The sequence below is a fragment of the Syngnathus typhle genome, linkage group LG4 (assembly GCF_033458585.1).
Source record: "Syngnathus typhle isolate RoL2023-S1 ecotype Sweden linkage group LG4, RoL_Styp_1.0, whole genome shotgun sequence".
NCBI classification, from domain to species: Eukaryota; Metazoa; Chordata; class Actinopteri; order Syngnathiformes; family Syngnathidae; genus Syngnathus; species Syngnathus typhle.
In genome coordinates this window covers 23315058-23338606 of record NC_083741.1, presented here as the reverse complement: position 1 = coordinate 23338606, position 23549 = coordinate 23315058, and the positions used below count along the sequence as shown (strand labels likewise).

The 23549-nt window shown below is 46.6% G+C and overlaps 3 protein-coding genes across 6 annotated transcripts in view; 1 reads left to right on the top strand and 2 right to left on the bottom strand.

Moving 5' to 3' along the window:
• Window positions 1-3213, bottom strand: part of ankrd11 (ankyrin repeat domain 11) — a 44225-nt gene extending 41012 nt beyond the window's left edge. For 2 of the 4 annotated variants that reach the window (XM_061277424.1, XM_061277427.1), the window contains exon 1: window positions 2704-3211. The gene's annotated coding sequence lies outside the window, so the exon portion shown is untranslated. Of the gene's footprint in view, window positions 1-2703 lie in introns of all 4 variants that reach the window. The other 2 variants (XM_061277426.1, XM_061277425.1) reach the window with 2 other exon arrangements.
• A 1383-nt stretch (window positions 3214-4596) lies between these two features.
• Window positions 4597-9305, top strand: spg7 (SPG7 matrix AAA peptidase subunit, paraplegin). The gene is made up of 17 exons (XM_061276837.1): window positions 4597-4904; window positions 5110-5212; window positions 5301-5390; window positions 5470-5711; window positions 5799-5938; window positions 6014-6116; window positions 6177-6302; window positions 6395-6557; window positions 6909-7082; window positions 7150-7274; window positions 7347-7449; window positions 7508-7618; window positions 7705-7820; window positions 7894-8050; window positions 8121-8284; window positions 8377-8454; window positions 8789-9305. Exons 1-17 carry the CDS (start codon window positions 4713-4715, stop codon window positions 8993-8995), a joined length of 2394 nt encoding a protein of 797 aa, XP_061132821.1. The 5' UTR covers window positions 4597-4712; the 3' UTR covers window positions 8996-9305.
• Window positions 9306-9434: 129 nt separating this feature from the next.
• Window positions 9435-17669, bottom strand: cdh15 (cadherin 15, type 1, M-cadherin (myotubule)). Its single transcript, XM_061276838.1, has 14 exons — window positions 17505-17669; window positions 14152-14295; window positions 13931-14086; window positions 13485-13629; window positions 13222-13403; window positions 13037-13165; window positions 12788-12970; window positions 11968-12212; window positions 11753-11889; window positions 11447-11677; window positions 11137-11376; window positions 10916-11064; window positions 10165-10347; window positions 9435-10081 (listed from the first exon to the last, which is right to left on the bottom strand). Exons 1-14 carry the CDS (start codon window positions 17553-17555, stop codon window positions 9881-9883), a joined length of 2376 nt encoding a protein of 791 aa, XP_061132822.1. The 5' UTR covers window positions 17556-17669; the 3' UTR covers window positions 9435-9880.
• Window positions 17670-23549: the final 5880 nt, after the last annotated feature.

Genomic DNA, 23549 nt, shown 5'->3' with positions numbered 1-23549 from the left:
TTTTGCCAAAGACAATGGGCAGGCTCACTTTGGCCGCCGTCCTCCTCATTCCAAACTAGGGCCCATATGAATTTTTTAAGACTAGCGGCGATCAGAATAGCCAACAATAGAGAGGCTAACGGCTATTCTCATCCGGCGCCATCTTATTTCTGTACCCTTGCAAATGTTTGCAACTTGGCCGGACATTTGGCCGCTCCGCAGAGCGAGTCTGTCTGTTCCAGCCGTGGCAGCGATCAGGCGAGGGAGTCAAAGTCCTCTGTAGCTTGGGCTGATTGGATGACCAAATGGCCAAACCACGGGATAAACACGGGTTTGGGATTAGGGTTGCCAAGATTAATCGACTAGTCACGACTATATCGACCACCAAACCTGTCCACGGCTAATTTGACTAAGCTAACCAGTGTTAGCAACCGAGTTAGGGTGCTCCACCACTGAGCCAAGTGAAATAAATGTGTTCCTTTTTCCTGCATATTCATCATTGGTATTAAATCAGACAATACATTTTGTACTGTATTAAACTGTCACTATTTGATCACATTTTCAGTAGTAAAATCAAGGTCCCACATGATTTGATGGCTGCAACCCGACAAGTAACCTTGATGTTTCCCTTTCCGGGCTGAGAATCCCAAAATGCCCTGCCAAGTCTGCAAAGCATTCTGGAGAAGCAGCAACATGCCAAACGTTCCCTTTGGATGTGAAATCCTCTTGGCTACGAGAAAATATCGGATGGTCCAGCAGAGGAGCGGCATTCCGGCACAACCCGAAGATGGGTTCAGAACAGAGTCCACCAACGGGACCGTCCTTAAGCCCAGTATGATGTTCTGCGGTCCCGAGAGAAGCCACGGGATTGAGGCCCGCCATTTTGCTCCATACAGGAGAGAAAAGCGGAATAGTAGGCTGGATGACAAAAGGCTTCCAGATCCATTTGAGGGTCTGCGGAGATTGAGAAGAGAAAGAAACATGGCAACTTGCGCCGCCGAAGCACAGACGGAGCTACGAAAGAGGAGTCGCTATACTTGTTTACTCAAAAGGACCACACGCTTAGCACAGGGGGGAGGGGAGAGCCTGCCTGCCTGCGGACGGAAAGCAGCCAGAGTTGTTGCACAAGTTGTAGCGACATGCCTCGGCTCTCGACACCACAGTCAAAAATGCAAGCGAGATTTCCATGGCGCTGGAATGAACGAGACGCAATTTTGCGGCTCCTTCTCAGGCCAGCAAACGTCGAGATTCAATCTTCCGACTCCCGAAAAACACTGCAAATGTGCATTTGACTTGTTAAGTGGCAGTAGGTAGATATCACGGTGTCAACTTTGGATTCCAAAAGCAAAATAGGGCACAGCGTGGCTGACAGCTCGTGACGTCATTTGCTCACGAGAAGCACTTTTAATGGCCTTCCTGTCGGTGCCGTTCCAAAAGCACACTGGGTCCGGACGCTCATTAAAACAAAGCAACGGCCACAATAAACAAAAAAGTGGCTTCGACTCCCTCGAGTTGCAGTGGGCTTTGATCCATGCGCCAAATCTGAAAGCCCACACAAACCGCAACAAAAGTTGAATATGTGCTATTATAATAGAATAATATAGTAACAGAAGCTATTCCAAATAACATTGGGGGTGTGGAGGGAGTGAGAAATTTGCAAGAAATTCAATACTAACACTTGGCCTGGGTTTCAAACGTAGCAAGTATGTGAGGATATGCCAGGTCTGTTGAAGAACACACCCAAAGAGGATGCATGGCATTTTTAGCGTGTGTCGGGGCTGGAGAAGCTCAGATGCACAAACTGAAAGTATTCAGCTGAGGGCACTGCAAAATGAGTCAGCATAGTCACCATGAAGCCAACGAGCCCCACAGACCATCTTGGTGGAAAATAGCAGCAGCAGAGGCAGCAGCAGCAGCACTGCAGTGTTTTCCTCGCCATTGGTCCTGCACCAAAGATGGGAGCTTGCTTGACTGCTCAGCCACAAGCCCACCATGTTGAGAGCCTCCTTTCCTTTGCTTCACATGAAATTTCAACACGCACAACCCAGCTCCTCCACGTTAAGCACTTGCACAATTACGACAGATAGAGACTCAAAAACACACACTACAACGTTTTCCTATTATGTACACAATATACTTGGGCTGGAATATTTCTTTGTGGACACGTTCCATTGATTGCAAGCTCTACAAATGGAGAACAGGGAAGCTTAAAGTGTGCGTCTGTGACACAAAATAACAGTTAGGAGGTAGCGAAGAGGTCCTGGCTTAGGCCAAGAGCAACGAACGGCAAAAACACGCTCCACATTCTTGGAAGAAATGTGCCGCCTTGAACGAATACTGCAGAATATTGCTGCACGGGATCTATTTCCATTTCAGACAATCTTGTGAGCATGCAAAAAAAAAAAAAAAAGCGACGTTTACACAACAATGCAATCGTATCGAGATAGTTCACGGCGGCTTTTAACAGCCTGTCATTATTAACAGGAAGAACCACGATAAATTCAACTATTTAAAATACACCTACCAAAAACAGAAATTACATCATATCGATGGCTTAAAACTGGATACATTTCTGCCATTTGTGCTCAAAACACGAACAAACGGCCACTTTAGAAGTCGACATTTGTTGCTAGTCACAACAGAGCAGATTACAACACAATACAGCAATCGCCAGTTTGTTGTTGATACCGCGCTGACCGTGTGAACCAAGAAAGTGCGACTTACCTAATTTGGGATTTCCTTCAAAGTGTGAACGGAGTCTTGATTTAATGCCACGGTGTGTTCAGCCAATGCTAGATGTTCCCATTTGTCGAGTTCGTTTTAGCACAAACTGTCTCGGAGACATCCGCATTGACTTGCAAGGACCATGGCAGCGGCGGCGGCGGCGGCGGCAGCAGCGGCGGCGGCTAAAAGCAGCCCAGCAAACGAGGCTAGCGCTAGCCTGTTAAAAGCATACACACCAACAAGAAGACGACAGAGGAAAGACGACTCCAATATCCACAAAAAACACGGTTGCAACCCAGCAAATTCTTCTTCACCTCCGAGTGCAAATCTTTATCAGTCCACTTGTGTAACGGCGGTATTGATCGGCTGAAGAAAACCCATCAAAATAGCACGGAATGTTTCGTTAAAGTCATCAGCGAACCCATTCGAGCGTTTTCCAAGCGGCCTTCGACTTCGAGGTGCAGGACGGAAACGCTTGGGGGAATGAAAGCCGCCCTGTGATTGGTCGAAAACGCCTCAGCGCACGATGAAACCGCCTCCATTTTGGATCTGGAAAGGATCGCTCCCCTCTGGTCGATGTGCAAGGAATGCCCCAAGATGGCCGATGCAGCTCGGAGTTTCAGGCCCAGAGCCCGCGCTACCGTTGCAACCGAAGAGCCAATCAAAGAAAATGGAGAACAGACATCGGGTGCGTTCGATGTATTGTTTCTCGAAAACATGTTTACGTTTGGAAAAGCTCATTTTAAATCAAGGAACCATATTTCTAAATGTGCGCATTTGATCATTCTTTAATTAAAAACATGTCTTTTCAGCCAGGACTTGCATTTTTCATTTACATATTTTGTATCTATTCACGGTTAAATATGCGGGCGTGCATAATTAAGAATGCCATGATAGTGTTAAACTGCACTCATATCAAAGGTTATTTGCACGTTTTCGTACACATGTTACAGTTTGTATGCATCTCACAGGTTGCTTACAAAATTCGGGAAACAAATGATGAGATAAAATGTTATTTTTTTGATGCATTAGCAAATATTCTCACATAGGTCAACAGAAGACAGTCGTTGAAAATATACCGGGCAGGACTGGTAAGTAAACCAGGCGCACCCAGCAGTCAAGCGGAGACGAGCGTCAATAGAACAAGCTTTCCAATTGGTCGGGAAAGTGCCGCGATCCTATTGGTCCTTATGTATGTCAATCCCAACTATAACTGACCTCATTTCGTGCGATTGTTTTTGATCGTCTATCTATACATTAAAAACATATCTGTATGTTGCCATAGCAAATTTAAAGTGAATGAGCGTGCCATTAAAAAAAAAAAAAACTCTGGTAAGTTCGAGACCCGTGTGTCGTTACGCAAGACGCACGTCAGATAAGCATAACTTGACGATTTGCGCACCCTGCTGGAGTTGCTCAAATAAAGTACAGTATCATAAAATAGTGTCCACACTCAAAACACGCGGACAGTCAGCAACCACAACTCGTTTTGACTAAATAAAAACCGGGCATTATTGTATTTTAACCAATAGAAATATTTCCCCCCTTTATATGCAAGCATTGCTTTTTTTAAACGACAGTTAATAACGCTAGATGGTTAATTACTTGGCTCTATAGATTTGCATTTTTTCTTTATAATTATTATTTCTCATTAGTTTTTAAACTACACAAAAAATATTTTTAGTGGTCGTATTTCAAGCAGGCTGCGTAAAAGGGTGCGCAGCTCAACACTCTTGAACTCAACAACTTTACATTAAAATCGAATTCAACACGAGTGCAAATACAAGCCCGAATAAGAATTCTCCCAACACACATCCCTGGTAGAATAAAACCCAATTCAATGCATATTGCTTGGTTTGGAGTGTACTTGTGTGCGTGTAACATTTCCCGGAAGTGCGTCACACAACATTGCAAGCTAGCTCCCATCGATGTTAGTAAATAAACGTCAAGGCTAATCTGAAACCAAACATCGGCCATGTATATTCAATAATCCGCTGCAGATCGAAGTTATGGCGGCGTCGCTGTTGCAGCATCACGTTCGTCTTTGCACGAAATATCCCGGAGGCTTAGCATGGACGTGGTCAAGGCGAAACTGTCATATATTAGCCAACAGGGTCACTGTCAACAATGTGCGCTTACGAAAGATGTTATATGCAATGTCCGAGAGGACTCTAACTGGACAACCTGAAAAACTAATCAAAGTAAGAAACAATATGTTTTATGTAATGTGGTTATTAATATGTATTTCAACAAAGAGACCTAAAACTAACCAGCTTTGTCTCTTTTTGTCTATGGCAGAATTAGTACCGCAACCCCCCCCCCCCCCCCCCTATGGAGACAATACCATTAAAACACTAAATTCTCCACATCAGATGTTTTCTCACCATCTGAATATGTCTGTTCCAGAGTATTCTCTTCAAACCATTGAGCCCCACGTTGGCGGGACTCAGCAGGAAATTAGTGTGGAACAACCTTCTTGAAAACCCAGTGGGTCTAGTCCATTTATTAGGTAATCTTATTTTTATAGAGCTCTACGATATGATGTGCATTACTTTCCAATGGAGCCATATTTCACAGATAATACCCTTTGATTCCAGGGGCAACGTGCTACTTCAGTACATCTGAGTCGAAACAAACAGCAGATAAAAAGAATGAAGCAAAAGGGAAAAAGCCAGAGGAAGATGAAGGTACGATTGTCCAGGAGTACAAATCCAATCCCATCTTCCTCCTCATGTCGTTGACTATCTCCACAAATGTGCTTCTCAGAGGAAAAGAAACGGCGCGAGCAGGAGGACCAGATGTACCGAGAGCGTCTGCGGACCCTTTTTATCATAGCGCTCATCATGAGCCTGCTCAACTCTATCAACACTAGCGGCGGTAACATCTCTTGGAATGACTTTGTCAATGAGATGTTGGCGAAGGGAGAGGTGTCACGGGTGCAGGTGGTTCCTGAAAGCGACATTGTGGAAATCTACCTTCACCCCGGGGCAGTCATCTTTGGCAGACCTGTACGCTAACCGCTATTTCCTTTCAGCAAATATTGCCGACTGAATTTCCAGGACTAACTCTTCCTGGTTTCATGCGTCTTTTGCTAGAGGCTTGCGCTCATGTATAGAATGCAAGTCGCCAACATCGACAAATTTGAGGAGAAGCTGAGGGCCGCTGAGGAGGAGCTGCAGATTGACACAAAGGATCGGATACCTGTCTCCTACAAACGCACTGGATTCTTTGGAAAGTAAGTCGGCTTTTTTTATGGAAAGAAAACAGTTTCCGAATCATTCGTACGGTGGCTCTTCATGTTTCTTCGCAGCGCTTTGTACGCTCTCGGCATGGCGGCAATCGGCGTGGCTATCCTCTGGTACATCTTTCGTCTGGCAGGCATGGGTGGCAGAGAAGGAGGCTTCAGTGCATTTGTAAGTGAGCAAAAGTCCAACTTTTCTCTCGTTGTTTGAAGAAGTACACTTGCTTGACAGAATCAGCTCAAGATGGCCAAATTCACCATCGTGGACGGCAAGTCAGGGAAAGGCGTGAGCTTCAAAGATGTCGCCGGCATGCACGAGGCAAAGATGGAAGTGAAAGAATTTGTTGACTACCTCAAAGTGAGAGAAGCGTGGCTCGTTACGCTTTGCCGTTTTCTAACAGTGTCCGGCAGGTCAAACCCAAATTGACATCATGTTGTTTCTTTCTTGAGAATCCCGAACGATACCTCCTCCTGGGCGCCAAGGTACCAAAGGGAGCATTGTTGCTAGGGCCCCCGGGCTGCGGGAAAACGCTGTTGGCAAAGGCCGTTGCCACAGAGGCGCAGGTCCCGTTCCTGGCGATGGCTGGCTCAGAATTTGTGGAGGTCATTGGAGGTACACTCGTGTTTCTGCTGCCATTGTTGACATAATGCTGCGTTGAAATAAAAAAATACAGTATAGTAACATTTTTGGAGAGAGAAACAGAGATTCTAAATTTCACTTCTAACTCAAATAAATTGTCATTGATCATTTTAAATTTGTTGTTTGAAGCAATGTGGTCAGAACGCCCTCTGCTGGACAGATGTTGGAAACGCATCGTTTTCATTCTTCCCTTGATTGATTTAGTGGTTCTCAATTGTTTTTCCGCCACTAACCATTTCATAGAGACTTACATGCTTTGCATAAGAAAGAAAAATTGCCCGTCTCACTGTCGCTGTCCAAAATAAATCAAATGAATGTTTTTAGGTCTGGGTGCCGCCAGGGTGAGGAGCCTGTTCAAGGAGGCTCGTGGCCGGGCGCCCTGCATCGTCTACATCGACGAGATTGACGCCGTGGGAAAGAAGCGCTCCACCAACATGTCCGGCTTCTCCAATACGGAGGAGGAGCAGACCCTCAACCAGTTGCTGGTTGAGATGGACGGTAAGTTGTGCCATCGAAAGCTTCTTGTCTTGCCAGAGGAATCACTCCAAATGTTTTTCTCCCCCAGGAATGGGAACAACTGACCATGTGATTGTCCTGGCCTCCACAAACAGAGCGGACATCTTGGACAACGCTCTGATGAGACCCGGCAGATTGGACCGCCACATCTTCATCGATCTTCCCACCTTGCAGGTGAAAGGCGGACATGAACGAATTCTTCCAAAACGATCCCGAAGCCTCAATCCAGAAGTTTCTTTTCCTCAGGAACGGATGGAAATCTACGAACAGCATCTGAAGATCCTGAAGCTCACTCAACCGGCCGGCTTCTACTCCTTGCGCCTGGCTGAGCTCACGCCTGGCTTTAGCGGTACGTCATACGTGTAAAACATTTACACGCTGCGTCCTAAAATGCTTTCTGTCCACAGGTGCCGATATTGCCAACATCTGTAACGAAGCTGCCCTGCATGCTGCCAGAGAGGGACACAAATCAATCCACACCTTTAACTTTGAGTATGCCGTGGAGAGAGTCATTGCAGGTGCAGTTGACTCTGCTTTGTCCGTCCGTCCATACGTTGTTTTTTTGTCATATGGGAAAAGTCGACGACCATACGCGTGTTCTCAGGAAGCGTGAAGAAGAGTAAGATCCTCTCCAAAGAGGAACAACGGGTGGTCGCCTTCCACGAATCGGGGCACGCGCTGGTCGGGTGGCTGCTTGAGCACACGGAGGCCGTCATGAAGGTTCAGCATTATTTTGAGTCCAACTCAAATGCGCCTCAGAAACGGCTGTGATTTTTTTTTACGCTTGCTTTAGGTGTCGATTGCGCCTCGGACAAACGCGGCGCTGGGATTTGCCCAGATCTTGCCTCGTGAACAGTACCTGTTCACCGAGGAGCAGCTTTTTCAGCGCATGTGCATGGCTCTAGGAGGACGGGCTGCGGAAGCTATGACCTTTAATAAGGTTACAACAGGTACACGCGCACACAGCTGTGTCAAACTTTTTTTTGTTCTTCTATATTGTAAGTTCTTGTTGTTGTGCAGGAGCTCAGGACGACCTGCGCAAGGTGACCCGCGTGGCCTACTCAATGGTGAAGCAGTACGGCATGTGCACAAGTGTCGGCCAGGTGTCCTTCCCCGAAACGGAGGAGCAGGGTGCCATCGGGCGCCGACCCTTCAGCCAAGGCCTCCAGCAGCAGATGGATCTGGTCCGTTCAGAATTTTCCGTTTCTCCTACGCCGTGTTTGCAGTCTTTATTAGACTTCTTCCAAATATTGCTCCAATATATTTGTGCTTTCAGGAAGCCAAGATGTTGATCGCCCGCGCCTACCGCCATACAGAGAAGCTACTACTGGACAACAGAGACAAGTTGACATTGGTTTGCTCCCTCTTCTGTCTTTGTCCTGTCTCGTCTGCGCAATTGTGGACCGGATTTTCCGCACTATAAGGCGCACCGGATTATAAGGCGCACCTTCAATGAATGGCCCATTTTAAAACTTTGTCCATGTATAAGATATATACATTTGGCCCGCAGGCCGGACTTTGGACACGCCTGCTGCAGTGGCTCAATATTGGTCCGCATATAAGGCGCACCTGATTATAAGGCGCGCTGTCGGCTTTTGAAAAAATGGGAGGTTTTTAGGTGCGCCTTATAGTGCGGAAAATACGGTACTTGCCGTTGTTTACGTTTGCCCGCATTGCATTCTTTGCAGTTGGCCAATGCTCTGTTAGAGCGGGAGGTGGTGAACTATGACGACATTGAGGCTTTGCTGGGTCCGCCCCCCCACGGGCCAAAGAAGATGATTGCTCCGCAGAGCTGGGTGGAAGCTCAGAAGGACAAGCAAGACACGGGCGAGGACGAAACACCGCCACCCGCGCACGGACGCAACCAAGGCGACATGAATCCCGAGATGGCTTGAAGTGGGCGCCACACTTGCTGCTGCTGCCTTGTTTTTTTTTTTTAATCGTTGGGTGTGCACAGTTCTAGCAAATGCATCTGAGCTGCAGACTGGATCAAGCAAAAGTTCTGCAAATAGTTTTTGGATGCAAAGGTCAGAGATCTCCCAAGTTTGGAGTCAGCAACTGTTAAATCTTTCAGGTGAAAGAAAAGTTTTTGTAAGTTTGCTTGAAACTTTTCAGTGGCGTTTGTAACTCATTTTGTGTGACACGCTAAAATGCTTGTTTGGCCTTTTTGGACAAAAATAAAAAGAGATGCAATGAGTGGAAGAACTGCAGCAATTGTTTCTCACCCAATTACAGCGCCACAATGACTTTTATGTCCTGTAGAGGGCGCTAAAGTCCTCCATCTTCTCTAGCTCTGAGTTCCCCATGACAGTCGATTGAAATGCGACATTCTAATTGTTATATTTGAGCCAAGTTTTATTAAAGTTGTGCCCTGAGGAATATGAAAATAAGTTCTACATTCTTTGTACGGCATTAATGAAATAATTCGACTCTTTGACAAATTCTCTGCATCTATTTGTTTTGTTAAGTAATATTTTGCGTCAGAAGTGTAACATATGCTGGAATGGAGGTGTTATGATCAAACAAATAAACATGAGTAACAAATTCCTTTTATAAAATAATCATATAAAAAAAAAAGTCGCACGTCCCAAGCAATCCAAGTTTGGGTATAAATCAAATCCATCTTTTGAACATGTTGAGGTCCTACTTGTTTTTTTTTTTTTTCCCTCTGCACCCTTTGAAATATTCACAAACATCTCACAAATCAGTTTAAGAGCAGTGCTGCGGTAAAACGATCTCCTCTTGTCCAATGAAACAGTAAAAGCACTCACCCTTCCCACCTAACGTGGGTCATACATGTTGGCCAGTTTGTGAAAGCGCGGCCCCCAGTCGTTGAGGTAGTCGTAGTCCTGGTCCTCATCTGAGCTTGCCGACGCGATGGAGCTGAGGCTGCCCGCCAGGGAGCCCTCGCCCTCGTAGTCATAGATCAGGGCTGTGTCGTACGGCGGCACGTTCGGATCCTTGTCTGCCGCCTCCAGACCCTGAGGCCCAGAAATAAAACATGGCCGTCATGCGGATGTGTGTGAATGGCAAAATGTGGCGTAGTTAAACAGAGGCGTCTTACCTCACTGATGTAGTCCTGGATGTCAGCGGGATCCGCCGGGGGCCTCCGAGGGTAGGCGGGAGAAGGCAGGTCGTGCGGCGCGTCCCTCCTGACGGGCTGCTTGCCTCGGGCGACGGGGTAATACGGCGCCGGGGTCACGGGGGCGTCCAGAGGGTTCCACAACAGGTCGATGTTAAAGGCGTTCTGCGAGGACGGTCATATCTATTTATCTATTTATCTATTTATCTATTTATCTATTCCTCCATTCCTCCATTCATTCATTCATTCATTCATTCATTCATTCATTCATTCATCCATTCATTCATTCATCCATTCATCCATTCATTCCTCCATTCCTTCATTCATTCATCCATTCATCCATTCATTCCTCCATTCCTCCATTCCTCCATTCATTCATTCATCCATTCATCCATTCATTCCTCCATTCATTCATTCCTCCATTCATTCATTCATTCCTCCATTCATTCATTCCTCCATTCATTCATTCATTCATTCCTCCATTCATTCATTCATTCATTCATTCATTCATTCATTCATTCATTTATTCATTCATTCATTCATTCATTCATTCATTCATTCATTCATGTCTTCAGCTGTCCCTTTTTTGTCATATGTCATGTAAGGATTCAAATCCATGACGTCATTGGCAAATGAATGGTGTGAATAACCGTAGATGATTCCAGTTTGGATTTGAATGATGTTGAAACACACGTCTGGATCAATTGTGCTGATCTCCACGGTGAGGCCTTACCTCATCTTCCTCACCGCCTCCTTGTTCGTCGTAGTTGAGGACATTGTCCCTGATGTCGTCTTCCGAATCGGCCACAAGCAGACCGCTTCCTTTCTTGATACGGTGGCGTCTGCCGCACGACTTGAGCGCCACGGCCAAGAGCAGCAACACTGGAAAAAGTGCGAGGCATTTTTTCATTGTCTTTTTAAAACGGCAGTGTGGAGGTTGAAAATGTGACTCACGGAGAAGGAGGCCAATAGCGGCCATGATAATAATAAGGGCGATGAAGCTGATCCCCACGCTGGAGGCGAAGACGGCGCCCGCCTCAGACTTGCAATCTCCGTGCGAGTCGCAGAGACACACCGTCACGTTGATGTCGGCGTAAGAGCTGAAGCGCGGCTTTCCAGAATCCGACACCAGCAACGTGACCGTGTATTCTCCGTCCTCCAAGTGGACGAGAGGCTGCAGCTTTGCGTGCGTGTCTGAAGTCAGGGTGGACACAAACCCATTGGCCAATGTTTGGCTGGCGTTCTTCTTCCGGTGTCATCCTACCGTTGACTCGGATGACAGTCCAGTTGATTGACACGTCGTCGAGCATTTCAAAGACGAACGGCGCCGCGTGCGGAGGGAGGTCGTGGTCCACAGCGGTCAGCAGCAACCCGGAGGCCGTCCTTCCCGCATCCCTGCACACGGCGCCGCTGAGCGGGAAGGGTGTCGGGGGAAAGTCGTTGGTTTCCTTCAAAGTGATGGCCACGCTGGCTGTGGTGGACACGCCGCCAGCATCTGCGTAGGTCAAGGAGCGCCACATGGTGGGTGAGCAACACATAGGTTAAGACGGGATTGAGCGTTCGGACTGACCTGTGACCTTGACGGTGGCCACGTAGATGTTGTTTTGAACATGCTGCGATCGCATGTTGAAGGTTCTCTTTGCAGAAATGTCTCCTGTATGTCTGTCGATGGTTAGCCACCTCTCGGGATCTCTGCTGATCTCGTACCTGCCGGAACAGCAGCCGTCTTCACGCTCGCAATCGAGCCAATGGTATGAAATGAGAAAGCCACGCCTTGATAGCTACCTCAGGTCAGAATTATCGGGGTCAAAGGCAATGTTGCTTTTCAAGAGCGTTCCAGGAGCCACGGATTCAGGAACGACAATGCGGATGGGGTCCTCCCTGAAATGCGGCGCTTCGTTCTCGTTGACGACCGTCACCACCACCATGGCGCCGCTCGCTGGCAAGTTGGGAGCCTTGTCGCTCAGAGGATTGACATTCTCCACTGTCAGAAAGACAATGTGCTCCTTCTGGGCCTCGTAATCCAGGGGCTGCAGACAAAGAAGACAAACGTAAAATCACATTCGGAATTCAATTGAAATCCCTTATTCATTCATTCATTCATTCATTCATTCATTCATTCATTCATTCATTCATTCATTCATTCATTCATTCAATTAATTAATTAATTAATTAATTAATTAATTAATAAATTTATTTATTTATTTATTTATTTATTTATTTATTTATTTATTTATTTATTTATTTATTTATTTATTTATTTATTTATTTATTTTATTACTTTATTTATTTATTTATTTATTTATTTATTATTTTGTCTTTTTTTTAAATAATTAATTTAATTATTTATTTATTCACAATATCCTGAAAAAACGCTCAAAATCTGTAAAAAAAAGTAAAATAGAGAAAATTTGTGAATATACGCTGTCATTTTAAGTTGTAATATCACCAATCACCACTAGATGGCATACCGTACATGTCTTAATTGTGAGTTGGCCAGATATTTTTCTGGGGATTTGGAATGATATGCAGGACAAATAATATTTCAATTGAGTTGATTTCTGTGAAAAACTAAACGTCTGTCATCTGAATGAGGTCCGCTTACCTTGACCGCCATCAGAATGCCCTGGTTGGTGGCGCTGTCCGTCGTGACGGCAAAGTTTTTGCCAGGGTCGTTGGAGATGAAATATTTGGCCTCCCAGTTCCCCGTCCCGCGATCGTCAGCGTCCGTCACGTTGACACGTCCGATCTCGGCGTTTATTCTGTTCTCTACTGCCGTCATGGCGTACTGGATGGAGAAACACAAACAGCTGGAGACGACTTCTTCGATCGTCCTCATTGGGCTCGGCCTCACCGAGCTGGGGTGGAACTGCGGCGCATGATTGTTGATATCGGACACGTGGATGATGGCCACACCTTGGCTGGTCAACCCCATACCGCCCATGTCAGCCACTTGTAACATTAACCTGAAGGTCTTGACCACCTGCAGGTGGGAAGAGGACATCAGGATTCAACTGATGACAATGTCTTGTGTCTTACCTCTCTGTCAAGGCCCACGTCTCTGGTGTAGATGGTTCCCGTCTCGTTGTTGATCCCAAACATGGTCTTGGTAATGGCGTTGGCTGGGATGCTCTCTTGGCCAATGATGGAGTAGCTGAGAAAGGCGTTTTCCGTCAGCGGGTCGTCCGCATCCGTGGCTGACACCGACATGACCGATGTGCCTGTTTGGCGACATTTTTAGACCATTACTGGATTGGACTTTCCGATTGATTTGTTTTTTTTTTTAATGATGTGGATTGTACCCGGCACCGAGAACTCCGAGACGGCCCCGGTGAACTGTTTCTGGGTGAAGGCCGGTCTGTTGTCATTCTGGTCCAGTACTACAATTTCAATGGTGGTAGGGTTCTCCAGTCTCTCTCCACTGGACGACAGCGCGAAAGCTTTCAACTACACATCGGAAGAAAAAAGAAATACATTTGACTTGGGATTAGTCACGCTTTTGCGAAGGAACATTCCAAGAATGACAATCTCTGAGTCATGGATCAAGTGGGAGGAAATGCGTGAAGGATGTTTAGTTAGACATTATGAATGACATCATGACCATCTTGTCCAAAACATTGCAAAGTGGCTCCCTTGAAGTCCTTAAAAAGCTGACTTGAGGGGAATATGTTTGGTGAGAAGATGACAAGAAGCTGCCAAAGACTCATCCAAACACGCCTTGGTGAGCTCACAGTAAAAATGCCCTTACGCTAAAGCTTGTGTACTTCTCTCTGTCCAGCGGACGCTTGCTTCTGATGACTCCCGACTTGTCATCAATCTCAAAGAAATTCTTGGGTGGCTGATCCACGCCCGGGCCTTCCAACTTATAGATCACCTCGCCTGTGAAGATTTTGTCCGACTTGATCTGGTCGGAGAGAGGAGACGGTGTTAGTTGTGAGTCGTGATTCGAGCCACTGCGCAAACTTTTACCTGGACCAGGTTTTCTGGGACCTGCTTGCTGTTTTCCAGAACTCTAATTGGAGGGATGATCCAGTCTCTCTTCACCCTGACCACCGCTCCTTTGCCTTGGCTCCTCCACGGGTGGATCTCCCGAACACGTTGAGCACTCCCCACCTGTGGAAAAACACCGGAGTGGGCACGCTGGCAAATTTGTCGGGAGGCGGAAGAAGTGTGTCCGAGCTTCAGGTTTCACTGGCTAATCCAGCAGCCATTTTGGAATGGGGAAACGCAAAGAGTCACCACCACGCAGGCCTTTCGTTCTGCACATTGACACAAAAGGCAGCAACAGCAGCTGTCCGCTATGGATTGAGTTCCTGCGCTTTCCCAGCCCAGCCACATTCCCGTCTCCCAAATTCCCCTTTATGCTCAGCCCCGCACCTGACTGGGACTTCGGGGTCACCTTACGGATGCGCCGTGTGCTCGGAATTCATCCGACATGCTCGCACGGAGAGTTTCTCACGCTGGCGCCAAACGGCCACCCACACAAAAATCATCTATTCACATCGTCTCTGTGGGAAAGCCGACATGACTCGCCATATGTTCCAAAGTGCCAATTCCTTTGCTCATTTCCTCTTTCAAACTCGCCTACTATAGGGACAAACTTACAAAGGCGTTTAAATAAATACATAAGTAAGTACCGTATTTTCCGGACTATAAGGCGCACCTAAAAACCTAAAATTTTCTGTAAAGCCGACCAGTGCCGGTAGTCCAGTGCGCCTTATACATGGACTAAATTCCTAAATTGAAACTGTCCCGAAGCGTTGTGTCATGAAATCAATCATAAGTGGCCCGCTGAAGACTATGAATCATGAATCAAAAAGACTATGGAGCATTATTTTGTGATTATAAAGTCATTTGTTGCGTCTGAAGTTGAAATAAAAAAGATCAAATGGAGAATGATTCGATTTGGATTAAAAATCTGACATGATGCATGAATGGTGCGCCTTATAGTCCGGTGCGCCTTATATGAAGACAAAGTTTTAAAATGGGCCATTCATAGTCCGGTGCGCCTTATAGTCCGGAAAATACGGTAAGTAAGTCAGGAAGTAAGTAAATTAAAAAACAAAACAAAAAAAAAAAACGATAAATAAACTTTTTTGCCATGAGGAAAAAAGCACGAATATCTTTTGTTTGAAATGTCTTTTTGGTGTCACCCCCCTCCCCGATGGCTATTCCGAGTGGAACTTCTGCGATGGCCGGCATCCGCAGGCACGCTCGTCTATTTGTGGCCTTCATCAGCACACACTCCCACTTGCATGTTTACACAGGCATTCCGTAGGTGCTCCCAAATTCATCCCGAGAGCCATCTGCAGAAATCCGGAAGGTGTCATATGCCATAAGAGTCCGAAAGCAACAAAAAAAAATGAATCAAAGCAGTCAAGAAGATTAAAAATGTGAATATGAAATCGGTCTGCTGTTTCACTCAACTTTCCCGCCTCATTCATAACGTTGGCTCTGGTCTCAGCGGGACGACCTTTCGACGACTGACGTTTGGATATTTTCCAGTCGCCGGCACTTTTCCAATGTTTTTACCAGACAAGTGTCCCGTTACCAATTAGCCCAAGGGCTGCCTTTTCTGACGGGTTGAGTGATGACACCCTAAGCACACCCTCCAACGCTTTTAGAAGCTTTTCCCAGGTACCTTTACAAGCTGACCTTTGACCCCGGGCCCTCACAGAAGTACAGACAGCTTGTTTTGGCGACGCTATTAAGTGGTCACAGTCCCGACCGTTTGATATCCAAAATGATCAATTGAAATTCGGCAAAGATTTCAATATCGAGAACAATCCAGCCATTGTTGTCCACCGCTGAAAAACAAACAAGTTTGCAAGCTGGGCTTTTCAGCGGAGCCCATGCCACGAAGAGTCTTTGAGCTCAGGCCTAGAGGTCGCACAGGTGACCCCAGGTCTCCGCCTCCGTTCTTTGCTGCGTCACGGCATGGCCACGCTATTTCTGGTGTACGTTTGCCCCTTCGGCGCAAATGTTACAAAGTTAAACGATAAGAGATCGCGACTCGAGTCTCCTTATTCGGTTTCCGAGAAACGGACTGATTGAATGTCTGATTTCTTTTCACCTTGAAAAAGAATGCAAAGTCAACACGGTTTATTTCTGTTTTGTCGTCGGGCCGCCAAGCTTGTGACCGATTGTTTCCGATGAGTGAGAGCTCGGCGCCAGCTGGCCGCTGCACTCTTGATTTGTACCCGATTTTATGGGCCGGAAGCGAGCCGCTCCTCTTTCCGCAAAGGGGGATGACAGAGCGGGACAAATGGCGTGGTGGCGTATGCATCTGGGAACAGCTGCTGCCGCCCGCCCGACCGAGCGACTGTTGCTCAAACATCCAGCAGCCCGCCTCAACACCTCTCGGATAATAACAGCCGGCAGGCCCAGTCAGCTATCGGGTGACGCGTGTAAAATACACAAATTCTATTCAGCTGCTCCATGTTGAACACTTTAAGGCTCTATTTTTTCGAGGTTTCAAATCAAACAACCTATTTGAATTTCCAATGACTGTAAATATCGGTAAACTCCAATTACCGTATTTTCCGGACTATAAATCGCAGAAATATTTCGGCTGTTTATTTTCAGTGAACAAAAGATCATCCCACCGGAGGGAAACTCACTCACTAGACCAGTGCTTCTCAATTATTTTCTGTTACGCCCCCCCTTAGCAAGAAGAAAACTATTCGCGCCCCCCCCCCCCCACACACCACCGTGACTATCCTAACTTGTCTTGTAAGTCGTAAAATGTTGCACTGTCGCAAACGTCACAGAAGTAACAATGAGCGCGCCACTGCCCCCTGCTGGGAAGATGCGCAATTACACTTCATTCTAGTACTGCAAAAAAAAAAGCCTGTTCCCCAGGGTCACACGCGCCCCCCCAGGTATAGCACGGCGCCCCCCAAGGGGGGCGCGCCCCACTATTTGAGAAGCACTGCACTAGACCAACTTGGGCTCTGTCACTTTTCCAAACACGGAGAAAGACTGACTAATGATGGCCGCCGGTGGCGTTGGTAACACGTCAGCCATCCGTTCTCGTAATGGCGTCGCTTGACAGGTGCTGGCCTCCAAACGTGCACATCTGGAGCCATCCTCTTTCCGAACCGGCTCAAAATGTTTACATCAACCTCTGATTGCACGGTGAGTGAAAATCGGCTGCCGGCAAATATAAACTGTATAAAACAGAGACGCCGGCCGGGGCAGCTGAAGGCCAAGAGCCAAAATCACACCGGGATGGGTAGGTTGAATTCTGAATCTTAAACATAAAAGTAGCCCATCTGTAGAATTATGAGAAAACACTCCGACGAGCCAACGATTTCATTTACCTGACAAATGACAGCAGCCAGCACACAGGCTATCAACATCCTCCTGGCCATCCTCAACACGGACCTCCTCCGAGATCACGCCGACTTCCCGAGCCACTCTGAACACGCGCGAGGCTCTGCAACCCTAAAAGCCGCCGTCCCTCCTTCTTTCCGAGCAGCATCTGGGTTGGGTCTGACGTCGCGGGGCAGGCAGGGGTTAGAATTTCACCAGCGGCCCTCCCATGTACATGTGCCGTCGTCACTCTCAGTCTTGGCGACCCACAGACAGTTGAAGAGAGAAGCGGGGCAGCTGCCGGCACTAAGTCGGTCGGTCCGCCGCTCGTCTTTACACCAAAACAAAGCGGCGGTGCCCGACAGAAAGAGACATTTTTTCCACTTAACATGTTTAACGCGTTTGTCTCGGATACCGTCCGACATCATGATTAATGTTTTTTTTTTTTTTTTTTTGGGAGGCGGCTGACACTTAAAGAATGAAAAGTGAACAAAAATTCTTCAGAGGGACGTGTTTTTGGCACCGGGATGGTTTGTGGCCCGAGTATTCCTCACGCAACATTCAAACACTCAAGGCCGTCCTAGCTGGTCAGCTCAAAGGTCAAAGGTTGTTCTGGATATTCAGAGCATAAAGGATTTAGGCTTTCTTTTCTGTCGCTTCTAAATCACCTCTTATCTGAGCCCTCTTCAAAATAAAACAATTAAGATTTGAAGAATAAGATGTCTGGCCACCAAGGATTGAAGCTAAACACCATGAAAAGAAGTCAGCCAGTTGAAAGAAACACATGTCGGGGTTCAGAAGGGGAGATTTGAGCACCCACCACCTGTCTCCGTCATTTTAGAAGCATGCAGATGCCTTCATGTTTCTCTTCCTTATCCACACACACGCTCAGCGCCAGGTTCAGAGTTCCTACAGAATCATTTGGTTGCGTCCGAGGCCAACTTGTTTAACTCAAACATGTTCCAGGGAGTTCCAAAATGGTGTAAGCACTTTGCAGAATTCAAATGCATTGAGACGCATTGTGGTTGCGCAACTCCAACAAGGTCGTGTCATGCCTGCAAAATGAAAGCAGGCCTCACCCTTCCTCGCTACTTCTTTATCACCTTCTGAATGCTAATTGATTTCAGATGCTGCACCAGGGAGATGGGAGAAAAGGAGCTCCTTGTGGCGGCCAGAGGAAATGCATCGTGGCCACCTGATGTTACGCAACGTGCGTCAGCAAAGCAATGGGCGACCCAGAGTCGGAAAACCCGTTTGAAAATATCACGACGGTATCTGAGCAACACGGAGAACGTGCACGTGTGCTCGATTCCCGTCGGTGCACTCCTTCCCACTCACACGCAGCTGAATAATGCAACTTTATGGACATGAAGAGACCCAAAGGGGCCATCTGGGCCCGCACTTCTCAGCTTCTCATACTAACTACTTACTGAAAAAAAGGGAGAGATGAAAATGGCATCCATATGGAGTCCTATCGGTGAGAAGAAATAATACCCAAAAGAGAAAGAGCGTTCCATAAATTGTCTATCTCACAGGGATGATGAAGAATGACAATTAAAGCACAGAAAAAGGCCTTTGGACTTGGAGTCGTGAGGTTCTTCCAAAATGCCGAAAAAAAGTCCAAGGCGAGTTTGAAGTTGAATCTCCCATGCAGAACAAAAATCCTTGCAACCTAAATTACGTTGATTGTAATAGAAAGAAGAAAAAAGATACTTAATGATGATTAATTCCTATAGAAAAAGTAGCACACCAAAATGGTTGGATCGGTTTCCTCCTGCAGAGAGCAGTGTTCCACCGTGAAAAAAAAGGAGACGGGCAAGGACAGAAAAAAAACTCAAGGAAGCACATTTCGATCTGTGTTCCAGAAGACAACAAAGGGTTAGGGTTGGGGTAAAAAAAAAAAAAAAAAATTCTCCATTCAGAGAGGTTTTATATATTTCCAATTTCTTAATGCGATTGCATCGTTGTTATTGCAGACAGATGAAAGTAGCACAAGGGTGGGGGGCATAGTGGTGGTGGTGGGGGGGGTGGGTAAGAGTTTCTGCTACAGTGCCTTCACCCCAGTCTGCCTCCACCAGGGTGGGTTGCCAATTAGAGCCAACAAATATGACACACTTGACTCTCCCGCTTGAACCGTGGCTGGAGATAATAGGCCTCTTCCTGCAGCACGATCGATGACATTGCGTCCCAGGGTGCAAGTGCACGCACGCACACACACACACACTGGCAACACACTTCTTTTCCTCACTCAGTCTTCTCTTACCTGTCAGAGAGTAAAATGCCAGCTTTCCATTTCTTTCACAGAAATGTACAAACACTCTCTGCCCTTTTCTTGTCCTCATTTTCCAAGCAATGATTTTCAAGGAGAAAAAAAAATAAGACCTTTTAATCCAAGTTAAGATAAAAATGTAATGCGCCACATAATATCGAATGCATCACCGTGCGAGGACATCCGGGGATTACACAAATGACACGAAAGGATATTTGCTCGTCTTGGCCAAAAGGCGTTTGCCATTCGCCCCCAATTTGTGGCGGCTGACTTGCATGGCGATATGGTTGTTACACTCATGGCCGGCCGGGGTCACTTCACCTCAAAATTGAAAAGCTCCTTGTGATGCAAACCCTCCCATAAAATGTTGCTCATTCATTGCTGAGTGTTTATGTGGGTCCATCAGGAGAAAGATATTAGAAAGAAGGCTGGATGGCGTTTTGAGTAAATGCTCCGGGGGTGGAGGTGGTTGCAGCAAAAGGGGGAGGGGAGGGGGGTGGGGGGGTTCAGGCTAGAGTTGACAGTTGTATGCATGTGTGAGGCTAATTTGCCTCCATCAGCTGTCACAATCGGAGATGTCAGGGCTAGTTTGGCTCTTGGTCTTTCTCTCTCTCTCCTCTTTGCCGGCAATGTCATGTTGTCAGCCCACATATGCTTGTCTGCGGTGTGGGGGAGGGGTGGACGGGGGGGGGACGGGGGGAGGCTCCGTCTTTTTTCTGTCGCTGTCGACACTTGTCTTCTTGTTTGGGTGCCGCTAACAGTGGTCGCTTTTAACCCCATCAAGTATCCGTGTGGCTCATCCCTCCTTCATGCATGACAACGTCCCACAAGAACAATGCGTACATGTCGGACGGACTTTTCTTGTTCATTACGAAACAAGCGCAAAAAATGGCTTTTGTTTAGGCAGGACTAAATGACTAAAGCGGGGATGGGCAGCTTCAATGCTTTTTTATCTGCTCAGTTGTATTTTTTTTTTTTTTAAATGTACATATGCTTAACAGGTTCACCATCACTTAAGCCACGCCCGCCATCTACTGGTGATGGGTGGCATTGCAGCTAAAACTACAGTAGATTTTACTGTTATTTTTTCATGTTTTTTTTCCATTTCTTCCAAATATATTTATGATTTTTCTCGTTTTTCGGTGGATTCTTTAAGGAGTTATTGGTGAAAAAACATACTGAGTTTTTAGCATCGCTTTTTGAAGAATTCTTTCAGTTTGGAAAATAAAACAACTGGAAAAAAAAACGAATTTATTTAGCAAATATCCGTCTGATTTCCTCTTATTAAAATGACAAACAAAAAAAAAAAAAATTCTCATGCAGAATAATGATGCACTTTCCCCACGACAAGCATGCCGACACCCACCCATCATTTTCTGGCCCCATTTGAACGTCTGGTTCTGACACCTGTTCAAGCAGCGACAATAAACGTGTGTTCTATAAAGTCCCTTCTTTTCTGTCTCGCGCACATGCACGTACGCAAGCACGCATGCACGCATGCACGCTCCCCTCGTGGCTCCGAGTACTCTTGCCTCAAGTGCTCCCTCACTGAAGCCTCCCTCCCTCCCTCGACAGCGGGCAGGCACGGAGCCAGTCTGAGTGCTTTGCTGTATCACACGCAGTCATCCCTGTCAGAGCCATTGATTTGTCAACAACATAGTGATACACTGTAGATAGATAATAGCTCATCCGGCGCACACTTGCTGCATGTTGCCGGACATCTCTTGTTGTTTTTCTTTTTTCCCTCATTCCTTCCTCTAAACAGCCCAAGCACAAACACACTCATGGGTGGCGTTTGAAAACAAAGAAAGAAAAGCAATGTGTCTTGTTCTGCTACTAAATAGCCGTGCGCGCCGTGTCTCCGCAGGTAGCTGCGCACGGATGACTCGTCCATCTATCACGCACAGCGTGGCCGAGCGACATCTCGCTATAGCCATGATAAATACGGCTGCTTCAGAAAAGGCCAGACAAAGAGATGGATGGATATGGAGGTAAAGAGTCAACTTAGGGTTTTCAAATAGAGAGATGGCGAGAGAGGCACAACTGGACTGAGAGTGCTAACACATTTGAAAAAAATGAAAGGCACCTGGGGGTGGAGGACATACATCCTCCACTATTTGACTGAGGACGACTTGCCTTCCCATTTCCTCCTTATCTGTGTCGTGGCTGCATGAAGGAGCTATCTGCTGTGTGACTGGCAGATTCCTGCCTTCCTGCCCGCCTCTGATAGCGTTCCACTTTGCTTTGGTAAATAGCAACTTCACTGAATTGAGACCATTTAAAAGTAAGAAGATGAAAGCTGGTCAATTTGATGAAGAATCAGAGACACCCACAAATGGACATTTGCATAAAGCCGGCGAGCAGAGGACACAGCAAAAGATGCTCAGAGATGGAAGCAGCCTTTTGTTGTTTGTGCCCTTTGACCCACAAAAGGAGCTTCTGCAAAATGTCTGGCAAAAGCACTGCAAATGGCACCAGACAGACAAGCGGGATGGACCCGGGGACACGTTTCCGCACGGACGCCCGTTCGGCCCCCGTTGTGCCCACGGGCCCTCCCGGACAGGCCACCCGAGTGAGGGAGGGAGGGAGCGAGCCGCCCTGACTCTAACGCTGTGTGGCAGGGGGACCTCCAGACAGATGTTGCCTGCCACTGGCGTGGGGCTGAGCAGAAGACTGCGTGTCGGCCTCGAGCGCGGCGACACAAAGAGCGAAACGGAGTGCTTGAATCGAAATCCAACCGTGATCGTAAAAACAATTCAGTTGAAGGAAACGATTAAGGAGACAGACGTGAGTTTGCAAGATTCCGATGGGAAAGAACCTTGAATGCATCGTGTTGCATTTAACTTAAGAATCAAATCAATTGGACAAATGATTGCCCATGCTAATGCTAAAGCCCATGTAAAATACTATTGAGATGCTAAGGGGAAATTAGCATCAACTTTTGCCCGTAATTTTGTGTTTATCTAATGGTAGATGAAAAAAAAAAAGTTTTGAAATCGATGATCATTTCGGAAAATGATCATTTCAATATAACTCCAAATTGTATTCTTATTATTTGTTTTGATTCATAAAGGCCAGCCCTACTCGAGAGGAGCAGTCGCCGCAAAGGAAGAAATAAATCAAGAAAGAGCCATCGGTGGCGACGGCTACTTGAGTGCCATTAGGAATGGGGTCATGCGGTGCGGTGCGGCGGGCGGCTCGTCTGAATAGTCAGCAGATGCAGACTGACAGCAGGGGAAAGAGGAGGACTTTTAATTTTCGCCCCAGAATCAACCTTTTACCTCCCCTCCATTTTTAATGACCACACTCATCTTGCCACGGCAAACTCAAGGGTCAACCTCCCTTCCTGCATTCAAGTCGTGTCATGCAACCCTGCCGAGTAAATGTCTTGAATGCCAATAGTCCTCGAAAACAAAACAGGAACGCTTATCAGTTATACGTACCGTAATTTTCGGACTATAAATCGCACCGGAGTATAAGTCGCACGAGTCATAAAATGCCCAAAAAAGTAAAAAAAAAAAACATATATATGTATATAAGTCGCTCCAGAGTATAAGTCGCCCCCCCACCCAAACTATGAAAAAAAACGTGACTTATAGTCCGAAAATTATGGTAGTCTCTCCTTTGTCAACGTCAAGTCAACCGAGATCGGTCGATCCATTCATTCCACAACAGCAAAATATTTGAAATACGGAACATTTAAAAAGAAGCTTTTCCGCACTTCCAAATAATGTTTTGTCAATAACAACAAAATAGCTAAAACCAATACAGAAGAAAGATGCTG